At 48.4% G+C, this 15819-nt stretch overlaps 3 protein-coding genes across 3 annotated transcripts in view; 2 read left to right on the forward strand and 1 right to left on the reverse strand.

Annotated features, from left to right (window-relative positions):
• The window catches only part of LOC128278550 (uncharacterized), a 1801-nt gene extending 1759 nt beyond the window's left edge, over window positions 1-42 (forward strand). The window contains exon 2 of the mRNA XM_053017278.1: window positions 35-42. Coding sequence (XP_052873238.1) covers window positions 35-42 — 8 coding nt within the window. The remainder of the gene's footprint in view (window positions 1-34) is intronic.
• Window positions 43-1287: 1245 nt separating this feature from the next.
• On the forward strand, window positions 1288-2554 carry LOC128269384 (60S ribosomal protein L27a). The gene is made up of 4 exons (XM_053006834.1): window positions 1288-1380; window positions 1643-1709; window positions 1787-2034; window positions 2285-2554. The coding sequence occupies exons 1-4, from the start codon at window positions 1375-1377 to the stop codon at window positions 2411-2413; spliced, it is 450 nt and encodes a 149-aa protein (XP_052862794.1). The 5' UTR covers window positions 1288-1374; the 3' UTR covers window positions 2414-2554.
• A 346-nt stretch (window positions 2555-2900) lies between these two features.
• On the reverse strand, window positions 2901-15602 carry LOC128268860 (FHIP family protein AGAP011705). The gene is made up of 10 exons (XM_053006137.1): window positions 15130-15602; window positions 10219-10421; window positions 9852-10142; window positions 9300-9696; window positions 7850-8050; window positions 6771-7779; window positions 6521-6699; window positions 6066-6423; window positions 5116-5154; window positions 2901-4248 (listed from the first exon to the last, which is right to left on the reverse strand). Exons 1-10 carry the CDS (start codon window positions 15337-15339, stop codon window positions 3761-3763), a joined length of 3375 nt encoding a protein of 1124 aa, XP_052862097.1. The 5' UTR covers window positions 15340-15602; the 3' UTR covers window positions 2901-3760.
• Between the last annotated feature and the right edge of the window lie 217 nt (window positions 15603-15819).

The raw sequence follows: 15819 nt of genomic DNA on the forward strand, positions 1-15819 counted from the left end.
GTTCTTCTACTGCTTTGTTATCGTACCGTTCTAGGTAGCTAAAGTACTTGAAGCGGGAGCATCACTCACTGGGTAGTAAAATGCTAAGTGAAAATTCACAATTAATTATATTTGCCATCCGGAAGTGGTGCGAAGCAATTGAGCGTAAATGACGGACGATGGGTGTGTTGTTTGCATATGAAGCCACTTTATGGCCGACCACCACTGTACCAATCTGTCTCTTTTTAGGGTTTGCTCTCGAGTGCTCAAGTTGAAGTTGAAGAGACGGAACCACCGGAGCCAGCATAGGTATATGAATGGCCGAGGATCAGGCAAAGCAGGATGTGCCCTCTCGTTTCAAACCACACACATCAATAATGCTACGCTACCGGCGTGAGGATACGGCACTTGACACAGAGTGGTACGAGAGACCAGGAGTGTGTAGTCTGAAATGTAGTAATTTGATTACCCGTTTGGAGTTGGAGTGCTCCGGTGGGTGAAGTTAATTTTAGTACAAACAAAGCGGGGGCCACACCCGGCACACTTCTTTTGACCTCTCGAATGGAGCACACAGTAGCTTAAGCAAAGCACTACTTGCCTGCTGCTCTACTGTGGACCCTCCATTGAGATGAAAGGGCCGTGAGGCTAAATAGTATACTCACTTGCTGGTGGTCTCATCGTCTGGAGAGTAGCACTTGAGCCCCACATTAGCTTTTATATTCAAATCTGACCAGAGTTGGAACCAAATGTGATTTGCTGCAAGTTTCTTAGAAAATGAAACAAGATGAAACAAATTGGGTTTTTGTGATGAATACTCCAACAATGCCTCTTTTCATGTTAGGGTCGGTCAGACCTAGAAATATAGCACAATTTATTTCGATTTAGTAAATCAATTGAATGTGATGTAAATTTTAAGATTGGCCTTTTCGCTTTTTGGTAATAAAACGTTAACAATTTCTGAATTTTGGTGATATTTTGTGAAAAACTTTCCAACAGCCATTTAATCGTTTGAATTATAACGCACATGCAGCAACGCCATCTAGGTTTTTTCAATGGAAGTGTGTAAGGCAATTTGAATGACCCATTGTACTTTCGCTGCATTATAACGATGCTTTAGTTTTAGCAACAAATATTTTAAGCGTTTTTGTTTTCTTTAAATTTATCTATGATCATATTTTAAACAAAATCGCTGATGCATTCTACATCCGTCAGAACTGGGCTCACCACCTTTCGCAAACTCACCACGGCGACGGTCGGCTGTCAATGTCACTTCCGGCGAGCCGTGCTGCTGTCAAGCTGATTCGAGCTGTCCATCGTTCTTTTTCCGGCAGACTTCGCTTGCTGTCGAACACATTTTGGTGGTAGCAGCGGAAAGTTTCTCAATTTTCGTACACAATGGTCGTAAGTGTCTCGCCAAAAACCTTCACCGATTCACCCCCGATGGTTGCTGTGTAAATTCAACAGGGTTCCCTGGCAGAAGCTTGAAATTACGCTCTCTAAAGCCTGTGTTGTGTTTCTTCAACGTGACCATTAGGGCGCGTTGCTGCTGCTGGGCGGTGAATTGGTGACGGAACTGTTGTGTGTTTTTGATGAACAGCGCTGTTCATTTAATGCTGCTTTGATGTGGACGTAACGTTGGTGTCGCTATTTTCTTTTTTCGCAGAATCTGAGAAAAAGGAAGAAGACCAGGAAGCTGCGTGGTCATGTCAGCCACGGACACGGTCGTGTCGGTAAGTACGAGTGCAAGGACACTTCAAAATGCTTTCGAAACAGCTGTTGTAACGTTATTTATTCTGGCCATTTTCAGGCAAGCACCGTAAGCATCCTGGTGGTCGTGGTAACGCTGGTGGTATGCACCACCATCGGATCAATTTCGACAAATACCATCCGGGTTACTTCGGTAAGGTCGGTATGAGGAACTTCCACCTGAACCGCAACCATAAGTTCTGCCCGACCATTAACCTCACCAAGCTGTGGTCGCTGGTCAGCGAGGAGAAGCGCGCCGAGTGCAAGAAGAACCCGGAAAAGGTTCCGGTCGTCGATTTGGTTAAGTTCGTAAGTATCTCCCTTCTGAGACACCCGTCGTGCGCTGTGTTACTCTTTTGCCTCTTCTAATGATGAAATTTGATGTACGGGCGGTCAGAACGCATTCAGTGTACAATTTTCGATGCATACAATCCTGTTGACGTACAATTCTGATCCGAGCGAGGAAAAAAGAGTGCCCGGCAGAGCCTGGATGTTTTGTAGATTTCTGCTGCAACGCTTGCTATGGTCCTAATCGTTTTCTTTCTTAATTCTGCTGCAGGGATACTACAAACTGCTCGGCACCGGTGTCTTGCCCAAGCAGCCGATCATCGTGAAGGCGAAAATGTTCTCGCGAAAGGCCGAAGAGAAAGTTAAGCTGTCCGGAGGCGCTTGCGTCCTGCGTGCTTAGGTGTATTTTTGTTTTGGTGGAGAAAATGACTGGCCCATGGTTCCCCGCGTTCCCATTGACATCGGATTGGTTTTCGGTGTTCCGTACATCAAGTGTGTGTATCGGGGAGAAGCATAATAAAGAAACGCAAAGCTAAAGCCAGTCCAAATAGAGTGTACATTTTTCAGCAATCGCTCGTACCGATTCTTCGTTGAGAAAGAAAAGATTCGTTTGCTTGATCTGTTGGATCTCGCTGCTTAATCACGTACTATATTTTCCCCCGCGATTACCAGATGAAGCTAATTCTCTTCTCTCATTTTGGGCGCCCTCTATTCAAGAGTAGTGTTCCTTTACCTCATTCGGAATCTGAGTGATTTTTCTTCTTATGGAAGAACTTTTTCTGTTATCGTTGATTAAAATCAACTCACAAATTAGATGCTTAACTCAATACTCGGCGGGTTTCGGATTGTTTGAATATATTTAAAAACACTTCCCTATTTCTGTTTCGCTTTAATCTTTACGCGAATATCAAACAATATTTTTATTTTACGTTGTATACAAAAAAAACAAACATCCCACAACTCATGACCCGTTAGGCAGTGGGACCTATGGGGTTCGTGCGGGCCTTTTCGGTTAGCAAAACAACGATAAATATTCGTATGTATATTATCCACACCATGGTTTTCCTGGTGTCTCATGTTAATAAAGTTTACTCTCCAATTCACTAATATTGCCGCGTACGCTACGCACATTTCACTCTCTCCACGATCGACTGCCGTAACTGCTTCCCGCAGTACGAGCACTAATAGTAAAAAGCGTTAATTCCGTGATCGGATCGATTACGAAATTGCATTTGTGTTAGTTTGGCCATTGTTTTGTTCATTACAAATCGCTTCGCTTGATAGCGGCATTTACAATACACAAGCGCTTAGTTAAAGGTTTGGTTTTCTTCTTCGTCAACCGCACAGCATCGTTAGCATTCATCTTAACGGGATCTCCATAAAACGCGACATTCCCTACTATTGGACAATCGTCTCCCGGTGAGGCAGAATAATAAAATAAACTACTATTTGTGCTCGGCCTTTCACGGCGAAGCAAGCGCATCGGGTGTGTTACAAACAAAACAAGGGGTAAAAAGGGTCACTGCACACGTTTCGTTGGTTCGTCTTATCGTTTGGAACACGGGTATTCACAGCGGGCGGCATTAAATAAACCGAGGGACGCGGAGAGACAGGTTTGAACGGAGCTCATTTTGCTACACTTTGCCGTTACGCAAATAAATCACAAGGTTTTCGTCGTTAGAGAACAACACATTAATTTTAACCTAATAATTGATCAATAGGGTAGCTCTGGTTGGTTGCCGCGATCTCAACTGGTCGCCCGTGGCGTTTGTTGTTGCACCTGTTCCGAGAGCATCATAATGCACTGTTCCTGCGTGATGGCCGACAGCTCGCGTAGCCACTCGTCCAGCAGGACAGCACCGATCGCTAGGTTGAGCTGCCGTTCGCTGCCTACACTGTAGTTCGCCAGCCCGTGCTCGTGGCCACTGGCACTAGGCTGCCGGGTGGCACTTTCGCTGCCTGACTCGACCGCCACCGAGGACACTCTGCTGTTTGCCGGTGACATCGTATCGATCGACATAAATTGGGTTTCCGCTTCGCGCAATTCTCGTCGATTGTTGCTAGTACCGCCTAGTAAACCACCACTCGTCACTGGATGATGGTGATGGACACTGGTGCTGGAGTTGGTTCCCAAAATCGGCGGCTGCTGGTTTGTGACCGCCATTGGTCCCGTTGGCCCAGAGTGTGATCTTCCATTTGGCGATTGGTTCAGTCCATTGCTACTGCTGTTCGATCCTGCAGTGCCGACGATCGTTTAGTGTGGTGAAAGTAGCATAGGAAAAGATAATCAATAGACCATTTAAAGTTTTTAACACGAATGTAAAGAGAGAAAAAACGGCTAAACCAAAACAATTTAAAGCGCATCCAAATCGGAGAGATCTGCTTTCTGTTGCGCACCGTAGAAAGTGCTCTCCACCAAACAAATAGGGCTGCGCAAAGTATTCGATTAGTAACATGCAGGTTCGTTACGGAAATGGTTACTTCTACCTAGCGCCACACGAAAAAAACGGAAAACCAACCCCAGGTGCGACACTAAAGGTTACACTCCATTCTTCGACTACGGCATGCAGTTATGGGTTTTGCTAATGCAGCATATTGAAGACTGTTAATGGCAACGATTACACAACAATAAAACCAAACCAATAAACACACAAACACGAAGTAAAGTTATGCTTGAAGAGGATTTAAAAGAGGAAAAATTGTGAAAAGGAACATCGGAGGATCATGCACTCATATGCTACTTCCAGCGCATATGAAGTTTTCATCGAAACAGTTGATTATCAGAAAATTCGAGAGAAATAAAAACATTGCTTTCAAAGGGAGCATAAAATTATCGTTTAATAAAAATGTCACACTGTTTCTTAAACAGTTTCTGATATAATAAGGATCAACAGTACAGTAAAAAACAACGACGTCTGTTGCGCAACAGGCGCCTTTAAGACATGCAAATGTAACAAGGATTCCAGAAGAGAACCAGAAAATGCAATGCACCACACGAACACGCGATGCATCGCCAAACACGGGACATAAAAGAAGCAACCGGAACTGAGAAGGAAGGGTAGTACAGGAGGAAAGTTCAACAAATAAACGCATGATATTTACCGGTAAAAAATTCAACTATTTGTGCTATACCCGATGAAGCTGAATGAGGAGAAACAAGATGGGTTGACATGTTTTATTATATATATCAGTGTGTTTGTGAATACTGCTTTGCATAGGCACAGGCCACGATGGAAGTGATCTTTCGGTTGCGTTCTCTCTCAATCCATCTGCGATTGTCTTCGATTGTGGGATGAAATTAATTCGTTAGTCAATGGCACAAGGGTGAAGCATGAAAATGGGACCGTGGCATGATGCGGCGCTACGAGAATCGGGCTTAGACTACGCTTAGATGCGCTCCGTTGGTCGTTTTTGCACCGTGCCGAAGACCAAAAGCTGGTGGTGTTTTAGTACAACAAGTAAGAACAAAGCAAAGTGTGGGTTGTGTGTGCGAAACATGAAAGTGTAGGAAATGCTACAAAAATAAACCAGAGAAATTCGAAATAAAAGGCTACCGAGGAAACTGAAGCTGAGATAAGAAAATCGCCCCCTACGAACACGGTAACGAAAGGGAGTGTGTGTTACACAACCGTAGCTCGTGATCGCGGGGTGTTGTCGGAAACAAAATGTCTTCTTTACGAGAGCGTGAACAGTAGTGCAAAAAAAAAACGGCCGAAAATCGCTAAAGAGACCGAAATGGCGAAACATTGTGCGCGTAAAACAGAACGAAATCAAAACAACAGCAAAGCAACTCGACCTCAGGTCGATTGATCGGGAAAACAGAGAAGATAAAAAAGCTAGCGAAACGAGAAACGAAGAAAACAAAACCGAAAGGCTGAAGGTGCAAATTATCTATGCCGCTGTCGCGTACCGCAATGGCAATGAGCTGTGAAAACGATTCGCAATGTGATGGTTGGCAGCGAAGCAATAGATAATTGTGTGTGTGTGTGTGTGTGACTGAGAGACTGGAAGGAAAAGAGTAGCCGAAGACCAAAAGGCAAATTTTCACTCACCCACGGATCCGGGTCGCCGAAAGATGTTGGAGAATGAATTGGAAATGCTTTTCCGCTTGCTGTCCTGCCGCTTGAACGGATCGTACGACGAGCTGGGCGTTAGCTGCATCGGTGTCGTCTGCGACAGGCTGGAGGTCATCGTGGAACCGCCACCGTTCAGTAGCTGTATTCCAGCGAGCCCACCACCGACGCCACCGCCGCCACCACCGGTGACCGATGATTCGATCGCGTTTTTGCGCATATTGACTAGCCGGAACTCGCGGTCGACCAGATACGAACGCGCTACGTCGACGATCTCGAGCGACTCGTCCGTGTCTGGTAGTTCGGCGTCGATTTGTTGCTTTAAAATTTTCAACACCTAGCGGGAACAAAACAAAATGGAGCGAACGAACGAACGATTGGTATTGGTGTATAAAGCGCGGTGCCACCGGACGGACGGACGGAACGAACGGTACCTGGTGAAAGGACGGCGTGTCGGACGTCGTGGGGATATCGGGCCGCAGTAGAATCGAGTGAAGCAACGGTAGTGGGTACAGCGTCAGGTGACTGATGAGACCGGTCAGATGCAGGTTCACGTACAGGCAGTTGCTGGTGAACGTTTGCAGTTTGCCCCAGATTGCCGTGAGAAAGGGACCTGCAAAAAAACAGGCATCAGACGAACGGATTAGCACACCGCCGGATTGTATCGTACTGGGCCCTGGTTACCTAAACTAACTGTTCCCTGGGCAAACAGATCCTCGGACAAATCCAAATCACCGATCGTCTCTTCCGGAACGTTGGAAATCTTCCACGAATCCAGTCGCTTCGGGGGTTGCTGCTGCTGCTGAGCGTCCACTAGCGCCGCCACCTGCTGCTGTTGCTGTTGATCGTTGCCGGTCGGTTGTGAAAAAATGTTCAAACTTTCGTACCCACTGCTCTCGCCGATGGACTGTAGGCTGTCCAGTTGCTTCCCGCCGCTGCTGCTGGTGGCGACAGACGATCCGCCCTCTCCGAACATTATTGCACTTGCGCCGCTCGGCTGCTCGTGATCGCTCGGCACAGCCGATGCCGAGTTAAACTCTTGCAGGAACGCCTTTATCAGCTGCACCTTCAGTGTCCGCAGTCCACCATCGTCCGGGTGGGTGAGACTGCTGGGGCCGTTGCTGTTGCTCCCGTTGCTGCTGCTAGTGGCGGTGGCCGGCCCTTGCGACGCCGACAGAAGCGACACTTTGCTTAGCTTCTGGTAACGGTAAACGTTGTTCCACTGGTCGCAGGCCTGCTTGCAGTGGACGATGCGGTTGCGTGCATCGAGCAGGTACGCTTGGTAGTTGGCCAGCAACGTCTCCCCCGTATTCACCCCGTAATGGTTCCAGTTGGCACCGACCGTCTTGCTGACGTTCATGTTGCTGTTGATACCACTGGCACGATTACCTAACGGCAGCAGTCCGTGGGGAGCGCCGCTGTTGGTGTTGGTGGTGCCGCTGCCGCCTCCGCTGTGGCTGTTGTTGTTGTTGTTAATACTCAGCACACTGTTCACCTTCCGCATGATGTCGGGCGTGATGTTGAGGAAGTACTCGACGGCCTGCGTGTACGGATCGGCGCGGTTGATTTTGAACCGGTGCGATATCGGTACGTGCTTGCACTGCAACAAGTACTTGAGCATCAGCTCCAGCATAATGTCCTCGCAGTTCAGGCTCAGCAAACTGTCGAACAGCGACAGCGTGACCATGCAAAGCTGCCGGCGAGAACGGGATGGCGTTAGATGGAGCTATTTATGCAACCCTCACCCTCATGCGGATGCTTACCCGCGGGTCATTGCTGTTTAGACGTTCCACCAGCACGTCCAGTATCCGCTGGCCGTCGAACTTGTCCTCGTCGAGCAGAAAGCGGATCACGATCTGTATCAGCCCCGGTTCGCTGATCGAGCGCACGATCAGATCGAAATAGGCCATGGCCGACACCTGCGATTCGACGTTCGTCTGGAATTGACTTTGCCCTTTAAGTGTCTGCTCTTAACGAGAAGCAAATAGATACGTGTGTGTATGTGGGTGTGGGTGCATGTGTGTGTGGTTGATATTATCAGGGAAAGTGCCAGGCAATCGTTGTTGTGGGTCGTGATTGTAGAGTTACGGAGGAGTTAATTGCATTTTTTACGGCGTAATGTTCATCCTCGCCCGTGTCAGTGGTAAAGACGAAAGCCAGGGTACGGAAGGTGGAACCACGAAGTGTAACGGCACGGTCAGTCCATCGGCGCGCCAGTGACGGTGTGCAGTAGATTCGGGCAGCAGCAGTCGAGACACGGGGCAGTCATCGAAACATGCAAACATCGTGTGGCAGAGAGATGGGCGATAGACGGCCACAAATCGATCAAATTGCGATCATCAACAGGAATTTACGAGGTTCAGTTTCCAGTGTACGGGTTGGAGGACGAAAAAGAGGGGTGGTGAGAGGTAGATAACAAAACAAAAAAGAAAAGAGAAAATAAAACAACTCCATTAGTGATCGCCGAAGCACACACGGTGGTACACTTCCGGCAACGATCGGTCAATAAGAGAACGGAAAACAGAACGGCAAAACAAACACGAGAACGATTCCGGGTATCGGGCGGTATCGGGAAGGACGGATAGTACGCAATCAACACGCAAAACACAGTTACAGTGGCGCGAGAACATCGTACAAAAAGAGATTGCTGACGGGAACGGCGAAACAACAGTTCTTTAATGGACGTTCACCAAACAGGATGGAAGAACGGACAACATGGAAGGACTCTCCGCTCCGACACAGACGGTGATTTACAACTGGAACCGGCCGCGTGGGATGGGTTGTATTTCGAGAATGGGCCACGGTAACCGTACCATGGTTCGCTCAAGACATGGACCAGAAGAAGGAAAATGCTAAGCTAAAGGCAACACATTCTTATGCTAGTGTGTAATAATGATACCGAACCCGCTGCGATGGCAGAGGATGAGAGATTAAAGAAGCAACGGTAATGTGTGACGCCAAGTGGAAAAGCTACAGCGGTAGTCAGAGAGGATCACCTTTCAGATTTGCGGAAGAAGCGTTTCGATCGATGCTGTACAACTCTGATCCCGTTCCACTTAAATCCTCTTAACACGCAGGTGAGCATTGAGATTGAATGGAAAGCAATGGGACGAAATAGGATATCGAAGAATTATGAACAGACACACACGCACACACGCACACACGAGATGGCAAGCAAGAAGAAGCATAGTGGTCAGTGCATCCTCGGTTTACCTGCAGTATCGCCGGCCCCAGGACCGGCACCAGGAAGCCCTGGTAGAGGAAGTCGAGCAGCTGCTGGCGAATCATCGAGTGCGCGACCTGCACGACCGCGTTGCAGAATTCGAGCGAATTCATGAACAGCGTCAGCTCCGGCAGCTCCGTCACGTCGTCGGTCGTGATGCGGTACCAGTCGGCCGTTCGGATGTCGATCTGATTCGGGAGCCGCGAGTAGAGGCCACCGAGCCCGGTCACCAGCACCGGGCAGATGGACGAGTAGGTCGCGATGTAGGTGCCCACATTCGAGTTCTTCTGCGACAGGGCCATGCAGAGGAGCAGTGCATCGCGCGCCTGATGACCCAGCGACCCCTCCCGGTGCACGTACGGTATCAGCAGCGAGAAGATGATGAAACTGCGCGAACAGAGGGGCAAGAAAACAAACCCAACGGAATGAAACGAAACGTGAACGATGTGGTTGGTTGCAGATGCGTCAGGCCGCGATCGATTGTCCGCCGCCGTGTGTTACGTGAACCGAACGAGTGTGGCGGCGTGGCATCGGGTACGTACTTGGTGTGACCACCGTTGGTGAGATGCTGGCCGCTGCTCTGCTGGGTTTGCGTGGTGGTGAAGAAGAACAGATCGAGCAGATGGACGTTCTGCATCAGCACCACGCACAGTTGGTTCAGCAGGATCACCAACCGTTTCTCGACATCCGGCGGATAGATTTCGTTCTGGCTCGAGGCCAGCAACTTCAGCAGCGGCCTCAGGAACGGCTCGTGCACCAGTAGCTGGTGGCGCGAGTGGCTCACCAGTTGCTCGTACAGCTTCAACTGCTCCAACCGGACGGCATTGGCATACCTGGCCGGGGGGAAGGAGGGACAGAGAGTGTTTATGATTTGCGCTGTGAGCTCCATTGCGGCCCCAAAGGCATTACCGTCCCGTTTTGATGCCCCACTCGTAGAGTTTGTCGAGCAGGTTTTCGCTCAGCAGATGCTCCAAGCAGGGTGCCGGGGGTGCCGGTTGGCCGGGCAGACTCAGCTTGTTGCAATGGTGCAGCTCCACAAGCAGCAGCGTCACCATGTGGTCAAGATGCGTGACAACGCCGAGCACATCGTCGTGCGATTGGCTCCGATAGTTCTGCAAACAGAGAAACGGAAGGTTCGGTTCAGTATTTGATTCCGTTCGAAGCTCCAGATAATAAAATTTGTAAGCTACTACAAACAAAAGATTAACAACTACAATGACGCTAGCACCCACGATCGGTTGATCGGGGCTGATCAATGTAATGGCAAACGGTGGTGGGTGGGGCGCATCATCACATCACAAGGTAGAGAAATCTCCATTCACCATTTTCATCACGTACAGCAACTAGCAGCCAGCGGAGCGTCCGAAAGCAAAAAAAAATATTATTTTAATTTGATCGGAATATCAATAACCGCACCGCGCCTTCGGAGCACGTGCGATATCGGGTTTTGCTCATTTATTTGCCTATTCTGCCGAGAAACGAGAAAGTCGATATGGAATGGAAAACAGTGAAGCTGGCTCTTGGTGCGCATTCATGGGCGCTTCGCGTTAATGGCATAATTGAAGTCCTACTTTTATCAGCCGCGCCACCCTTTGCTAGCGCGTGGACTATGGCCGGGTTCCACATAGTGGGAGAAAACGAGATACTCGCTGAGCACCATTGACCATCATCGGTCACAGTAGGGTGGCAACACAGGAATGTAAATGGCTGGAAAAACATATTTCCTTCTGCGCAACAGGTGTCCGCCAATCCTTGCGCCTCATAAAACAGGTGCAAAACATGCAACGTTTTCACCGTCGCCACTGTGGTGCACCTTAGTGTTGGCGGTCCGTGACGAATCGGAAGAGAAGCGGGTCGTGGTGGTACAACATACTTATGGACAAGATGCTTCGGCGGTGCGATGGAGGCAACGAACGTGAATCTCTGTGCCCTCCTTAATCCCACCGCGGGAGCATGGCGAACAGCTCATCGTTGCTATACTCCCGACAGTACTAGGAGGCACAAAAGAAAACCCGCAGCCTGCAATACGAGCCAGCAGCAATCAACCAGTGGATGGATTACCTGCGATCATCACTCCGCTGCGCCAAATGTCATGAATTGCGCACGTTGCGTTGCGGGCCACTAGGTGCCTTCTGCGATGAGAACATGGCATTATATGTGCGATTACGCATCTCAACCCATTTGGCCATTTATGATTGCTTCTTGGCTGGCCCGATTTCAGCGCCCCGTTGTTGCCGGTCGGAGCATCCGTGAGATCAGCGATGAATTGACCGTTTTTTTGTGAGGTGTGAGATCACGATTTCATTATGCTTCTCAGTTCGTAGCGTTTCGTCAGGCCCACCGGGGCTTTCACCGCCACCGTCACGTTTTAATAGAGTAGCACTGAGGCCATGTGTTTGAAAATTCTGCTTTTGTCATTGCCGGCAAATTTCGTTTCGTTCACTGCGCGAAGCTGATTATTCCGGCCACATGTCAGTGTATGTGAAATCAATTAAAAGCATTTAAAAAAATGTACCGTGTCATTTTGACAAAATAATTACAATATTACCCACAGCTTCGAACGTATATTCATCTTTTGAACGTGGAAAACTAGAAAAAACTCAGGGCAAAAATGCATGTGATTTGACTTAGCCTAATGCTAATTTGTTGTCCACGTTCCACAGCATTTTTTCCTTCCCTTTCTCTAGAGTTGCTTCGTAGGAAGTACTGAATGACATTAGTGTGCGAGTCACACTTTTAAAGCCCCGGTTTTAAGTTCGCTGCACGTTCACAGTTTTACAAAACAAAACATACCTAATAACCTCCGAACGATCGTTCTGCGCAAGCCGTGGAACTTTGGACTAACAACTATGCGCCAAAGCTGCCCCCGAATGAAGATAACGCAGAATAAATAAATAAAAAACGTAGAATGAAGTAATTAAGTAGCAAATGAGGTGGAATTAAATAGACCCTTGCGCCGTGTGGGTTGAAGCTTATCATAATTCCTTCAACCCACTTCAGTATGCATTCAACGGTGCTTTAAATTACTATTCGGCTGACGGTTGGCCAGCGACAAAGGTAGCTTCCGGTAATCTTTCCATTCCATTCTGGGTCTGCGCAATTCCCAGGAAAAGGCGCCATTCTTCTGACCTGGCCCGACATGGCGACCCATGACTTATGTTACTCCAAATTCTCAGTGCCTGTGTGCCATTGTGAGATAAAAGTGGGGTTTAAGCAAAAATCCTTCATAATTAAACTAATTTTAAAATGAAGCCACCGCATGCCAGCGGCCCCCTGTTTGGGTTGGACCTACACTTTGGTGTGGCGGGGAAATGCACGAAAACAATCATTTTCAACCCACCGCCGGATCAGTCCCGGTCGTTGGGCTACAAGAAAAATGGCTGTTTCCACGTTCGCATTTTGCATTTAACCCATTGCTTCATGCTTTCATCCACCTGCAGCACTTGACCCGCGGACCCATCACTGTATGGGCAATAAGAGAACCTCACCGTTTTGGGAAGTGAAGAAGAGAAACTCGAATATGCAACACAATCGCGTCTATGTGGGTGTCAGTGTCCTACAAATGCCGGCCAGCGTTACCGCATACGGCCAGTCCGTGGACTGCGAAAGCACCTCACAATGACCCCCGGTATGAGCCCCGAAAAAGAAGGCTTCCATTGGCCAAATCCAACGACGCACCAAGGGGCTCTCCGCGACCGGCAAACCACGAGACATACCGCGTGAGCAACATCTGGCATGGAGTGAAAGAAAGCCAATCTTATGTCTCGAAAACTCGGTCTTAAACCCTCCGGGTGTGGTTCTGCACCGGTGGCTGGTGGTTGCGATCTGCGTGTGAAGGTGGGGCTTGCGTGTAACCCCTTCATGCGTTGCGCGCAGAAAGTACGCCAGCCACCGGGTTCGCGTGGGCACATTGAGGTCCCCGTAGCCCGCGGATAGCACCCTCCGCCGACTTCTATTTGTTTTTGCGATCTCGTTTTCTTTCCAACCTTCTTCGACAGTTTCGAAAGTAAATCACTGGAACTAGTGCACGAGCCGCGTGTTTTGTTGGAACGGATGCCGCCGGCACGGTTCGGTCAACGCGTCGCGGCTCCTCGGACCCCCAGCATCGCAGCTTGGCGTGGATCAAATTCTCTCTACCAATCATTCCGGTTCCGTGATCGGAACCGTAGCGGAGTGTAAGTTCTGACACTTTCTAATGGCCAATGTGAGTGAGGGTTATGAGAGATGCGATATATGGATATATCGCAATGTTTCAAAACAAATATTTTGCTTCTTATTACAGCGGCTAGAGATGAGCGACCAACGATCATGAAAGCAACAAAGTGGGTGCTCAGAAGGCGCAATGAATTTAACAATAAACCTCTACAATCTCGTTTCGTTTGATTTCATTTATTCGTAAGCTTAACTACCTAAGCTTAAGCGAACGTCTTTACTGATTAAGTTTTTTTTGTTTAACAAGAACAGTATGCCAACGAGCCGAAAACGTTCGCTCGTTGGATCCGCGATGAGCGATAGACCAGCAAATACGCAGTAACTTTCGGTGAATTGGCAGCGAATAAGATTAAAAACCACACACACACCCATCGCATCTAACAAAAATTGTCCAAAAAAACAGCCGAAACCAAGACTTTCAAAAGTTCGGTGGCTTAAAACTGAAAGTCGCTGCGAGTCACTTCAAAGTCGTAATAACCTGGACGATTCCTGACCACTTATGCAACGGGTGGCGATGATGGCGAAGGTTCGACGATCACCCGCTAGACAACTGCGGGAAGGCAAAAGTTCGCGACGTGCCCAAGGTCCGCCGGAAACGTGTGGACAAATGAAGTGCTCCGGTGTGTGTGCTGGAACTATGCGGCGTGTGGAAGTGGTTTGTCAGTGGGTTTTTTTTGCCAAACCGTTACCACGAGCCAACGCGTCAGGTGGTCGATGAAAGTAACGGCGTGCCAAGACCGCACATCGCCGGTTGCCGCGGGAGCAACGAACCGCGGATTGGTTCCCTCTTGGTACAGACGATGGCATTTCTGCTATGATGTTGTTGACGGGCACATGACACGGACACCGTTTTTGGTGGGGAGTAAGCAATCGCGCTCGTCCGGAGAAATCTGCTTCCCCGGGACGATTGACACGCGACAAAGGAATGCGGGAAGAGGCCGTTAAAGAGCGTGGCGGGTGAAAGATAAAAGTAACGGAAACAATAGCAAGTGAAAAATTAATATGTTTCGGAGGTGCAACCCGTGCTGTGTGCGGGCAGGGCTTTAATAAACAAAATCGCAAGTATGAACCAGACATTTTGGCCAGGATTCCTTTTAAAAACCACAAATTAGATCATCAAAAAAGAGACCTAAAACGGATGTGCGTTAGATTGCTATTTTAAAATCTTCCAGCTTTCTATAATCCTCCTTCGTTTGCCTCCAGCTTTTCACGTTCTCTCTCTCTATTTCTCTTGATTTTTTAGTAGTTCCATTACGCAATGCCTATCGCAAACAGGTTACTAGCGATTGATACATGTTTCAGGCATTAAAACAGAAGTGAATCGATTTTATTACAGCTGAAACACGACTGAGACCCGCGCGCTCATTGATGCTCCGAGAGAGAGATTGTTTGTGTAATTCTATGCAAATATTAAGCATCAGTTAGTAAAACGAATACAAAGTGGCCGATCGTAGTTGGAATGTGAAAACTCGGCAAAGGATCGCTGTACATCAGAAAGATCACATCTCAGGAAAAAACGACATTACAAAATCATTTTACACTTTTAATTTTTCTTCGCCCAAGCCCTTGAAAGAGAAGCACAAGTAAAACTCGAATCTCAGAACTGACCTCCGATCGCAGAATGATTTCGTACGCTTGCTGCCAGTGGATGCAAAAACTGTCGTAGCACGCTTTCGGGTCACATTCGGTCGCATCGAACGGCCGGATCATGGACAGCCCACCGCCGGCCCCGGACCGTGTTCCGTTGCCGCCGCCGCCCGCACCACCAGCGGATTTGGTATAGCTTTGGCGCAACGGACTCGATCGTAACCAACTCATGGTTCGGGTTGGTTTTGGCTCGCGTTTTCCGTTTTTGGCGCACCGTATTTCGCGCAGGATGAGCTGTAATCGAATAACTTATACGCCCGGCGTTACACAATTTCGGTGCAACCACGGAAGGTGATGGCCGCAGTCGGCGAGCGGAAACGACAATCGGTGGTGGCAAATATGTAACTTTCGGCTGCCATTGAACTTTCTTGAAGTTTGAATTTCGCTCTTGTTGTTAGGTTGATTTCAACCAACTATTTTCACTTCTATTGCACGGTGAATGTTGGAATATGCGAAGAAATTTCACTAAAAACACTGCCACCAAAGGGTCGAGCGGTCGATTATGCACTATTTTGGCGAACCGTGCGATTACAATGGACACTTCGATTACGATTCATGCGCGCTGCTGAAAATATGAAACACCGGAATTTAGAGAGGGTACGACACAATCAACTAAACACAGGCAAAACGGACATTTCGAAGTCCTTTATC

This window comes from Anopheles cruzii, chromosome 2 (genome assembly GCF_943734635.1).
Source record: "Anopheles cruzii chromosome 2, idAnoCruzAS_RS32_06, whole genome shotgun sequence".
Taxonomy (NCBI): Eukaryota; Metazoa; Arthropoda; class Insecta; order Diptera; family Culicidae; genus Anopheles; species Anopheles cruzii.